The sequence below is a fragment of the Ceratina calcarata genome, unplaced genomic scaffold, assembly GCF_001652005.2.
Source record: "Ceratina calcarata isolate Rehan_Ccalc_2016 unplaced genomic scaffold, ASM165200v1 scaffold293.2, whole genome shotgun sequence".
In the NCBI taxonomy this organism is placed as follows: domain Eukaryota; kingdom Metazoa; phylum Arthropoda; class Insecta; order Hymenoptera; family Apidae; genus Ceratina; species Ceratina calcarata.
The window spans coordinates 187,543-199,198 of NW_017151702.1; the positions used below are offsets into that span (position 1 = coordinate 187,543).

General features: G+C 42.4%; 2 protein-coding genes across 4 annotated transcripts; both read right to left on the minus strand.

Annotated features, from left to right (window-relative positions):
- Positions 1–63: 63 nt before the first annotated feature.
- On the minus strand, positions 64–2,873 carry LOC108623889 (major facilitator superfamily domain-containing protein 12). Of its 3 annotated transcripts, none has more exons than XM_018022739.2 (7): positions 2,359–2,873; positions 1,679–1,978; positions 1,286–1,568; positions 1,111–1,225; positions 650–1,018; positions 334–587; positions 64–264 (listed from the first exon to the last, which is right to left on the minus strand). In XM_018022739.2, the coding sequence occupies exons 2-7, from the start codon at positions 1,923–1,925 to the stop codon at positions 144–146; spliced, it is 1,389 nt and encodes a 462-aa protein (XP_017878228.1). In that variant the 5' UTR covers positions 1,926–1,978; positions 2,359–2,873; the 3' UTR covers positions 64–143. The 3 variants fall into 3 exon arrangements, with proteins under 3 accessions (XP_017878228.1, XP_017878227.1, XP_017878226.1); XM_018022738.2 differs by having other exon boundaries at positions 2,117–2,873; XM_018022737.2 differs by having other exon boundaries at positions 2,080–2,873.
- Positions 2,874–3,575: 702 nt separating this feature from the next.
- On the minus strand, positions 3,576–5,841 carry LOC108623890 (maspardin). Its single transcript, XM_018022742.2, has 8 exons — positions 5,598–5,841; positions 5,306–5,475; positions 5,060–5,194; positions 4,809–4,914; positions 4,599–4,719; positions 4,335–4,443; positions 4,010–4,258; positions 3,576–3,938 (listed from the first exon to the last, which is right to left on the minus strand). Exons 2-8 carry the CDS (start codon positions 5,402–5,404, stop codon positions 3,873–3,875), a joined length of 885 nt encoding a protein of 294 aa, XP_017878231.1. The 5' UTR covers positions 5,405–5,475; positions 5,598–5,841; the 3' UTR covers positions 3,576–3,872.
- Positions 5,842–11,656: the final 5,815 nt, after the last annotated feature.

An 11,656-nucleotide genomic window follows, 5' to 3' on the forward strand; every position in this document is an offset into this window, starting at 1 on the left:
TCACTAGTCGTCGATAATGGCGGACTTCACGTTACTCGCCACAGAATTGCGCCTTTCAAAGGATTACATTCAAAGTTCGTTTATTTCTCAAAAAGTGTTTGTACAAGTTTAGTATAAAAGTATCGTTGAATCGTGTGATCCTGTTAACCTAAGCATCGCGAAATCGAAAGCAGCGTGACGAGTCCTATAGACATTGAGAGAACGCAGACCAAGGCCAGAGTATCCCGGTTGTAACTTGGACAAAGTTCGGGCTCCATGCATCTCCTGTCGAAGTCAACCAGTGAAAAATACCTTCAAACTATTATTGGTACGATTCAGTAGCAATTATTTTACCATTTTTCTATGAAAATGACGACCAGTCCCGTAACGACTTTGTCGAGAAATGTTACGATCGAATAAACGATTGCGCTTCGTTCGGTACGCGGCCCTATTATTTCCGCGGTTACGCTCAGAGCCGTGATCATCGTGATCGAACTTCCGCTTCCTATTAGGATAGCTACGACATATATGATTATCGCGGAATTCCCTCCGTACTCCGTGACAACCCCCGAAAGTATGCCAATCAGTGTTCCCAAAAGATAACATATCTGAAAAGAGTTGCAGGGTGATGCAATGCCGTGATGTTTGTATGCGCAGGCAGTGGAGTCACCTTCGTGCCGCAAGACTTGTTTATATATTTCAACAGCAGAGCTGCGACGAAGGAGGAAGTGTACGAGACCAGAGGGACGGTAGCCAGTGCTTCCTTCCCGTCGACGTCCGTCTCTTCTATGTACAAAGGTAAGTACACCGTCGCCAATGTAATAAACAATCTGCTGGCTACGTAAAGCATAGCCACTCTCAATAAAATCGTTGTGCCGAGCCAAGAGCTTCGGTCATTTTGAGAATTATTGATCAATCTTCTAGCTTCTTCGACATTGCCTTTGTTCAAATCGAAATTCTCCAGTAGATCAGCTTTTAGAAATACGTGAAACAGCACAGTAGTTGCCAGACCGATAGCTGTTAAGGTCAACACGATGTTCTGCAAGGGAAACGTTAACATTTTTTAGGCTATCGAGATTCGAACGATTAAACGTGTAATATCTGCGGTTTCGATAACGTAATAGAACTCACTCTGAATTTATAACTGTCCTGTCGATCTAATCGCACGACAGCCTCCTCGTTGGTGGGTAAGACTATCCATGCGACTACGAACACCGCGATAGCTGCTCCTACTTGCGCCGAATACCTGTGTTCAAGGTTGTAATACGTAGTTGTAAAGTATAAACTAAAGACAATGGTTCGTTACCTTATCGCGGTTAAATCTGCTCGCGCCAGTAAGGAATTCGTCAGAGCTGGTATCATGGACAAGTGAGATATTTGTACCGCTGCCCAACCGATTTGAAACACGGTAATGCTGGATATGTAAAGCAGCATCACTGCGGTAGACGATGGTTGCGCGAAACCACCGAAGATTATCGGGAACGATAAAGTGACCATTACAGATCCGATTATGTGCCATATTTTTTTTCTTAAATATCGATCCACCAGTACTCCGAACACGGGTGTCATTAAAGCGTCCACGATTTGGCCTTCGAAAATCATTATAAATCTTTGTTACAAAGCATGTCTATTGTACCAGGGACTATATAAATCTCTCTTACGAAGATTTATATTGTATTTTGAACTGAGATTTGAATACCTAGGAGCAAGAGCGAGCCGGCAGTGATCGGTTCCAGTAGGGCTACTCGTTGGAAGTAGATCAGAGTGTAGGAGAACCACATAGCGGCAGTGAGATCGTTGAAAATGTGTCCCAAAGCGTAGGCGATTTTTGTCAAGGTGCTCACTCTCCTTTCGAACAAGGGAGGCTGCTGCTCCTCCGTGTTCTCCATTTCTAAGTTCGTTTTAATCGACGAAGCAATTCCAGGATGTTTAACACGCAGATGCATGTAAGGTTTAGGTAAATTCAATCAAATCACAGTTCTCCATCCTCGATATTCTTCTGCAATCACAAATCCATGTTTACTACTCGTGGAATTCGTAATTGATTCGTATCAATTTTATCCCATTGAATAGAGAGGACGCATCATTATAAATACGAACTGTGAGTCAGCAGCGGATTGTCACAAGCCGCAATTACCTAGATTTCTCCTCAATGATATGACACGAAAATCTCTGTTTAATGTAACGTGTGCGGGTACAGGAAACGCGCAAGTGGTATCGCGTAACTCGATCCTCCAACTAACGTGAAGCACGTGTAAACGTATATATCTCTGATCTCGGTGTTCTCGACGTACACTACCTTTCTTTTTCAATTGTTGAATTTTGAAACTTTTGATTAATAATTTGTCGTAAAGAGTACTAGACCGATAGAATGCGTACCATTCACTGTGTACACTGAAACAAGGGTGACACTTTTCCCGTCCCGGTATTTTGAACAAAATCGAGCTCGGCGTTCCTTTCACTTCGAATCCGCGATTTCTGCTTAAGGCGCGATGCACCTGCGGGCATTCGCGACAGATATCTAACTCGATCGATCGACCCCCCAGGCGTCTATCCAGGAGTCGAGGAAACGTCGGCAAATTGTTTCACGATTATGTGTCACACTATCAAATTACACTCTCACCACCGGATGTATTTGTTTTTCACGATTTCCGTTTTCTCTGTCGCGTATCGATCGCATCCGTTCGTCAATGATTCCATTGCGAAATTATTGTTAGTTTCGGTCGACGCTAACAGATTTTATGGTGTGACTTAAAGGAAGAGATTCACGCGCGTTTGAAAGTGACTGGAGTAATGTTATGTGCAGTACGATGAGATCGTTGTGCGGCTGGGAAAGAAAGAAGCGACCAGCCGCGGCGCGACCACTCGAGCGACTGAACTTTCAAACGCTCGTTCGTTTCCCGCGTTGAGGATCGTATCGATTACAGTTGCAGCTTAGCCGCGATCTTATCAAAATAATCTTGTGGGATAAAACAATTCAAATCTCGCAAATTCCATGAGCCTTGAAACCAAGGACAGTCATTGAGAAATTTCCAAAGAGGGAATTGATAATTAACTTTTGACGGGAACTATACTTTACTGTGTCAAGTATTTTTATAGTTCGTCTCTATATATCTGTAACGAGGATCGCGTTAGCTTTTGTTCTTGAGAGGCAACCAGGTCAGCCGCGAAGGTGCTACGCGTCTGCGGTTCGGTGCACAAGCGTAATTAATGCAGCCGGTGGTACGTAAGGGAGTAACTAAGTAAACGTGGTCCTATAGAGACGGACAGGAAAGGCCCTGTAATCCGAGCTCGCTAGGAGGGAGAAATGTATGGAGAAATCGATACTCCGGCGAGTTCCTTGTACGGTCTCTCTCTCAGTCGACCGGTGTTGCGAAGTACTTAAGCGTACTTCCTTAGAGTTCGTTCACCGCGAGAGACGAGATACAAACTTGCCACTTGCCGAGTTTGGTTGATGATATAATGGGATAGGGTAGGTAGGTTCAGCCTTGAACGATCGCATGATTTTGAAGAAAACAAATCTTTTTATTCAGGACAAGTACATAGTTATTTTGGAACATGTACCGTGGATTAATCCATTTGATTCAGCGTTTGAATTCTTCTCTGTAAACATTATTTTTATATTCTTCTGCTTATAGAATATACAATATCATTTGGTAATGTTTCAAATACAACTTGATAAATATTCGCTTCGAAAATATAACAGGCCGTATTGGCTATAAAAACGTGAGTTAACGTTGCACAGGTCTAATATCTATATACACAGATCTCGGCCTAGAATTGATATGGCGAGTCGCGGGTCAGAATAAGTAATCGAGGAACATATGTGTATGTATATTGATATCATAACCGGAAATCGTTCCTCTTCCCCCTTTTTTCCAAGCTTTCAAATGCTAGGTCGACGGAGTAGTTCTTTCGGAAGCCGCGTACTCGGTGCCTTCAAACTGTCTCAAGTGAATCTGTAAATACAGTTTACCTTAGATCGACACAGTAGACGTAAATATTATTTCTCGTAGATATCGACGAATACCTGTAAATGTAAATTTACTTCTGCGGCGCGGCTCAAATAAGGAAAATTTCCACCGCTTTTCAAATGTGCCAGTTTCGCGTTCGGGTAACATTTGTACATCTCCTCTCTCACGGGATTCGATAACGCGTATTCGTCGAACACGTCTATAATCGTGACGGGCAGGTGACATATCTTCTGCGGTTGAACATAACAATTGACGCAGTTCATCGTTAATCGAGATGCCAGTTCAGGTTGAGTCAGACTCTCCAACTTTAAACGAAAACGTGATCTTCGTGTTTAATATAAATAACATACACGTCGGAAAGGGTGTTTAAAAAATAGTTACCCTTTCCACCATAAAATCGATGGCTTCTACCATCTCCCCGTCGACTCTGTCCGTCACGAAATTACCCATCAGCATTTTCTTTAATACTAACGACGGCAGAACCCAAAAGCTGCGAATCAAATCGATCAATAGTAATTACACGCAGAATATAGAGATAACGTATCGCTGACTCTCTTATCTCGTAGCAAACGCGTGGTGTACGATTGTAAATTTGTTGATTACAGTTAGATCTTTAGAGAACGAGTGTAAAAATATTATACTTACACTGCAGCGGAGTCGTTGTAACTGAACACCGATGTATCAGTGAACGTATTACACAGTATCAATGATACGACTCTCGGACAGTGAGCATTCACTTCCGTGAACTTCTGTGCTAAAAATCCACCTGGAAATTACGACAATACGTTTCATTTCATTTGTGAATCATGTAGAATTTTATTTAATTGAACGACGTTTTTCTTCGTACGTTCTGACCTAATGAGGCGCCGAATAGATGCACCTTGTCCAGTTCCATGTAGTCTAATAGTTTTCGAAATCCGTCGCACCATTCTTTGATATTCCAATACACAGGTGGTTCAGCCTGAAATTAAAATTAACACTTGTGCGTCTATATATGCCTGAATCAATTCATATGTCAATGACCGGGCGTCTAATTAATAGAATTAATATTATACGAGCGATTTCCAATTTGAAAACGATTTGCAGGGTCGATGATCGAAACTTACCGATATGATTCTGTAGCCTTTGGCCGCTAAGCCAAGTATCTGCTTGAAGAACACATCGGCTGTACCACTGACCGGTGGAAGACACACGAGTGGACACTTGACGGTTTTCGGACTGGAGTCGTACACTCTCCATCCCTGAATCGTCGTATTTTTTAAATTATAAAAACATATTCGCGGTTCGTGAAATCTTCTTAGGGGGATCGTAAGATCGATTCGATAGATAGTCTTATTGAAACGTAAGATTACCTTGGCACCATCAGCGTCGACGACGATTTTTCTGAGGGGAACAGAGCTGCGAAAGCTGAGGTACTCCTGCGATCGAGACAGCTCGCTCGAACTGGACATTTCCTCTGTTGCACCGCTGTCGGTTACTTTATTTTTTATCGCCGCGCGTTCAGGTTCAGGGTTACTGATATCTAGAGAAAGCCAGAGAAAGTCGGATGAAAGGAGACAGACGTCAGGGTTGTCCAAGCGATTTAGAATCGACGTTCGATCTGTCAGTTGTTTGGAATTTGAGTAAATTGGGAGTTCTGCTTACCTTTAGATCACGTCGTAACGCGAGTTCTCGTTCTACTGTCGATCGAGCCAGGCATCCTCGGTGCTTCAGATTTAAAGAGAAACGGACTGATTCTGGTTGAACTCGAAAGGTCGAATCGCACTGATGGATCTTGTTTGGAAGTGTGTATCGACAGTTCCGTTTGGTTTACACCCCCTTCCGTTCATCGTCCGTTGTCCTTTATCTCACTTGTTCCTCGCACCAGTTCTGTTACATTATCACTTTATCATTGTTACTTATAATGCGCTTGCGCGAGAGAATTTGCATATCTCGTCGGCACTGTAGTACTTCAGTTTTACCGTGAAACGATCAAGAACTTTTTCTAATACAATAGAATTTATTATAATTATAGCGACGGTGGTAATGTATAAATCTCTCGGTTCATATTTTATCGTTTTTCTTTTTGAATTATTCACATTTTTTTATTGACGTACACTCCTTTCGTCGGATTTTGATCTAATCTCAGGTGAAACAAAACATAGAAGAGATCTTGAAAGTACTAGTCGCATATTCACATGACGTACACAGTTTTAATATCATTTCTGATAAGGGAATCATTTGAATTTAAATTAATGTCGTCGTTAGAGGGCAGCACGAGTTCTGAGATGATGGGAGATACAAGCCCTTGACTTTAGCCAGTCAATAATTTTATGCAAAATGTCGATAGCTAACATTATCTTATGTTAATCATATTTTTCATTAGGATTATATAAATTTGCCTTATTTACCATAATTCCTTAAACATTCTTTTGATATGTGCTCTTTATCGATACAATTTTATCTAGTAATTACATTACATAAAGGAAACGTTATCAAATTCCGATACGATCGTCCGCACCGATGGTTCAGGTAGCCGTGACAAATATTTGCAGAGCCTACTAAAAAGTAGGGTCGTCGGGGTGTGGCGACGCTGCAAAATCTACATTGCAACCGTACCTCGTATACCCGAACGGTTCTCGAACCGACCAACTGTAAGATTAACGATTCTCGGAATTACACGAGGGTGGCTCGGTTTCTTATCCCCTTTTCACCCCCGTTTCTTCACTTTTGGAATTTTCCAATCAACGAGAACCCGAGACGATTTGTTATTCCTTTGGAAAAGATGTATCTTATACTATAGAAAGCTCTATATTCTTTATAGGAAGAAGTAGAAGCGATATGCAAAGTCGTGTAAGAAAATGAACGATGCTTTCATTAGATTTTTCCGACTCTTTACGATTGTTCAGTCATCAGAGTAATTAACTGCGATTCATCTAGTTTTAACGCGATCGACGGGTGAGTCGTGGGCATTTATCAGTAACGATTAATCCAGAGTCACGAATGCTCGGCACTTGGTTAAGGTTTACATTGGCAAAGGCTAAGAGTCATTAATAACCGATACCGAGAGAGCCTCGTTCCTGTCCCGCGTTAATTCGACGTATCGAATCGAACGACACACCGGTGCTCGTTAATCTTCTTCCCCAATACGTCACTCCGAGCGATTTATTTAAGGAACGTGTATATATACACGCTTCTACGTATTACACATTGTCTCTCCGTCGTTCTTTTTATTACGCTTCATTTTAAAAGTCGGGCTAAACTCGATCAAACGCGGGGAGCATCTGTAACACTGAGGCCGAGTCAAACACCATGGTGACCGCTGTCTTGAGAGCAAGAAAAGAGAGCCAAGAATTTCGTGCACCGTGAAACGAGAGATGAGAGGCAAGGTCGAATCGATGGAAATTTTCTTAGGTTTCGCCGGTTTTCCAAAGGGCTCGATGGGCCGGTATCGTTCGCTATTAACAAAATGTTAACTGCGCTCTGGATTTTAGAACGCGAGCTATAAATACCTGTAATAAAGCCCGTGATCATTAATCTTCGACGGTAATTTCGGTTTGCAGTGGCGACATTCGCCTTCTCCTTTGCTCTCTACTTTCCCCCGGCGCGTCCTTTTCGTCCATGCCAGGTCGGTTGGTCGCGCGGCGCACAGTATCCTGCTCGTTCTCGCGCTTCCTACGATAATTAATGATCCTAAAAGCGATCTACTCACGGTTGTCTCGTTTCGGGGCAATCCTTCTACGTCTTCCACCCCTCCCCCGACTGACCTCTCCTCCCTTTACACATTGCCATCGCGTTTTAGATTAAACCAATTTCATTTTATAACAACACGACGGGCGCTCAGATCTTTTTTCGTATGAACTCTTACAATTAGTCGAGAGACTTGAACCCAAGTCTGTTTGAATCCTTTGATGCTTGTTTAGAACCTCATGGGGATTTGAATGCAGAAAGAGTAGAAAGATCTTTATCGAATGTTTAGTCGAGAGACTTAAAACCAAACCTATTTGAATCCTTCAATGACTATTTAGAATCTTGTAGGAGATTACTATTATAAATATGAAACTGTCCTGTGAATATCTGCGATTCCCGTTCTGTGGTAACGTAAAGGTTAATCCTTTCCGAATTCGTTTTACTTACTCATTGTTCGAATTGTCCCTTCGCCTCTAACGGTGAAGGATTAACATTGAAGGAGTTGGGTTAAGAAAGGGAGAAAGAATTAGCATAGACACGGGTCCAGGTGGCGTCTTACGATCTCTAATTATCTGGAAACAGCCAGACACCTTGTCCCCCTTCCGATAAACAAGTATTTTCATGACAATCGAGCATTATCTTGGCTAATTCCTCGAGTCTCTCAGCATCCCATAAGGTTTCTCGTCTCTTTTACTCTCGTCAGTGGCACACGCGAGCGTCCTCTCTTTTTATGGCGCGGTGAATACGGAAGCGACGAAAGCTGGAATTTCCGGTTGATTCGGCACGCTAACGATGGGGTGGCGCGACACCCCATCGTGGGGAACGGGAGACTCGCGCGAAGATCCCTCATTGTGTTATCCTTCTGCTGCAATCTGCTCGACGATTTGCACAATAATGGACACGCACCGGCAGAGAGCGAATTAGTGGAAGCCGTTGAATCGTTTCGTCTGGAATCGCCGCTCGCGAATGTTTAACGCAGATTTCTGCGTCAGGACAGACTCCCAATCGAGATACCATCCACGAAGTTTTACTCGGCCGATTTAATCGAATAATACGTTTCAATGAGTCCAGTGAACAAAATTGCGAGTGGACGAGTCATATTGACTCATGAAACCTCATGTCAATTTTTTATTATGAATATAATATGATGAAAAAATCCAATCATTCACATTCTTTGGAATTAGTCTTGTTCTTTGACTAAAATGTGTAATCGTTCCCCGTTATTCGGTCGCCGGAATCGGATCCTGTGATTCAGAATTCGTGAAAAAAGGTGAATGGGAATCGGTGTCCCAGATTCCACGAAACAATTCCGCGAATACCTTTCCGTTCTTGCATCAATATTTAATCGCGGCTAACAAGATGGCGGTGGTATGCACGCCACCCAGATGAGCTATAAAACCGCGAGGAGGGCCCCGTAATAGTTAACTTGAGTACATCCTTGTGTCGTACCCGAGCGTACAGTAAAGTCCATGCGCCGGGGACGCGTATAGAGAGAAAAGGGGAGAGGAGGAGAAGAAGAGAAGATCGGTGATTACCCAAGGTAGAATGGGGAAAGAAAGAACAAATACTGGCTGAGCCGGCATGAGAATTGTCAATCGAAGGTGCCAAGAAACGAGTGAACCTCGAGGCGCGGCTTCTCAAACATCCTCACTGATATTTCTCCGGTTTATTGTTAGACGCGGTACTCCGTGATAAATTTATTCTCGAGTGGTATTACGTTTGCTAGATCGTCTTCGTTTTTGTAATAAATGAGTCAAATCGAATTTGGATCTACAACTGTTCACAAGGGACTCGATAATCGTCGAGTACTTTCGGTCGGATTTAAATACCGGGATAATGAGGATCGATTTGTTTTTACAGAAAGGTCAAAGTTTGATTTCCTAGACCCAGGCTTATCGTTAGTCCCTCGGCTCAATATGTATACTTAGGGATTCCGTAATACGATGAAAGTCGGTACCCTCACGATGCTTCGGCTTTCCTGCCACAATTTTTCGATTACTGTTTATGCATACGGGCGGACGCGCCTTATATTTCGAACACGTGCGCGCTTTCACGTGGTACTTGCATAAATTATTATAAATTGCGCTTCGTAGTTTGAGGAAACGTTCGAGTAATCGCGATAGTCGGGCGAATAATGATAATAATTAAACCGAGGTTTTTAAGTATATTATTTAAATATGCTAAAGTTGAAGCGATGCACGTGAAAACATGATGGAATCAACTTTTAGCACTCTAACATTGTCTTCGTATAAAAATTCGGTTTCTGGTCGGAAATAAAAGTAACGAGGGTTCTGAAAAATGTCAAAAATCGTAACGGTTGGAATTTTAAGATTTAGTGAGGTCTTAGGATCTTCCAGGTCTGATGGCCTTGTAAGGAACACCGTAACGGACAATGACCACCTACAGATTCAAGATGACCAACTCCTTTTAAACGATCTTTCCGATCTCTCTTGACATCTCGCTTTCCAATTGGCAAACAATGATTCGTGTTTCGCGAGGTAAATCTCGATACAATGCTTGACACAGTGTTTCGTGCAATAATTGATGTAAAGATTGGTACAATGTTTTATTTAATGATTCATACAAGATTTCGTATAATGGTCAATATAATAATCGATGTGTAATCGATTGGTACAATATTTCATTTAATGATTGATACAAAGTTTGATATAATTCAGACATTTGTATAGTGAATAAGTTCTACTCATTTACTTTTTTTCTGTAATCGTATTTACTTACTTACTTTAAGCCAGTTACTTAATTACTTATTTATTTAGTTTAAGCCAGTGAGTAGAAACTATGAAAATTACTATAAATACTTATAATCAGGAAATAAAGTAGCCGGACGTCTGAAATTCAAGGAGCGTTTTCGATTGTATTAGAGTCAAAGGGTAAACCCTTTTGCCTGCTACCTCAGTATGCTCCCCCGACGTGTTTCTTTAGCTCGCTCTCTTAGCTTCCTTGTTTAACTCACTTTTTCGGCTTGCTCCTCCATCTCGCTTGCATAGCTCGGTTTTTCGTCGTAAGCGAGCGAAATCGTAAATCGCATGAGTAAATCGTGCATCGTCCGTGGCGTGCAATTATCTCGCGGTTGGTCCGCGAGGTCACAGGGGCGGGATCTTAACTGCGGCTCGCCTCGCGCAGATCCATATACCCTTATAAAGGATCACGGTTTGTAAATCATAAAATTCGCAGTTTCACACGGTCTCGGCCAGCCCTTGCGCTCTCCCTCCTACTTCTCCGCGAGCGTCGTGGAAGTAGGAGGGAGATCCTTTCCGCGGGCTGCAATTACCTGCAATTTGTACGAGCACCGTGTACGCGCCATCTTGGCCTGTATATGTAAGTACGTGACGTGCGGCGCATGTGGATGCGCCGAACAGCCCGCCGAGCTGCGTCGAGCCACGGGGAATTCGCGAGAACGGATAAGAGAGGAATTGTGCAAAATCCATATATTCAGATTGAGTTCGGTTTGATTTCCAAAAACAACTTTCGCAGTTTTCCATTATAGAAAATGACCCAATTTATGTTCACGTAACAATTTCTACTTATTGGCTCTTTTTCGGAGAACGACCTCCTCCATTCCAATGTCTCTTGACATTTCGCTTTCCCATTGGCAAACAGTGATAACTACTTCATTTAGTAACTCTTGCTGCAATGCTTGATACAATATTTCATACAATAATTGATGTAACGATTGTTATAATGTTTCATTTAATGAGTGATACAGTTTGTTACTTTCTCATGACAAACGTTATGATTCGTTTAAATTTCACGTCTCTAAACAAATGTAGAGAGGGATGTTCACCCTTGAACGAGGACGACTGTTCACGAGTGAACAGACTGTTCCGTGCAATGTTTGCGAGATCGTCCTTCTCTTTGAAAACGTATTCCCAGGTAAATGCTCCCAGGTAATAGTTTTCCTTGAAACTGTATTTCTTTTTATCATAAAGAATCTAGCGACCGATGGGGACGGGGGATGTCGTGACAAAAGATCTTGAGTAACTGCGTATCGCGTGAAGAATCGTTACAATCGT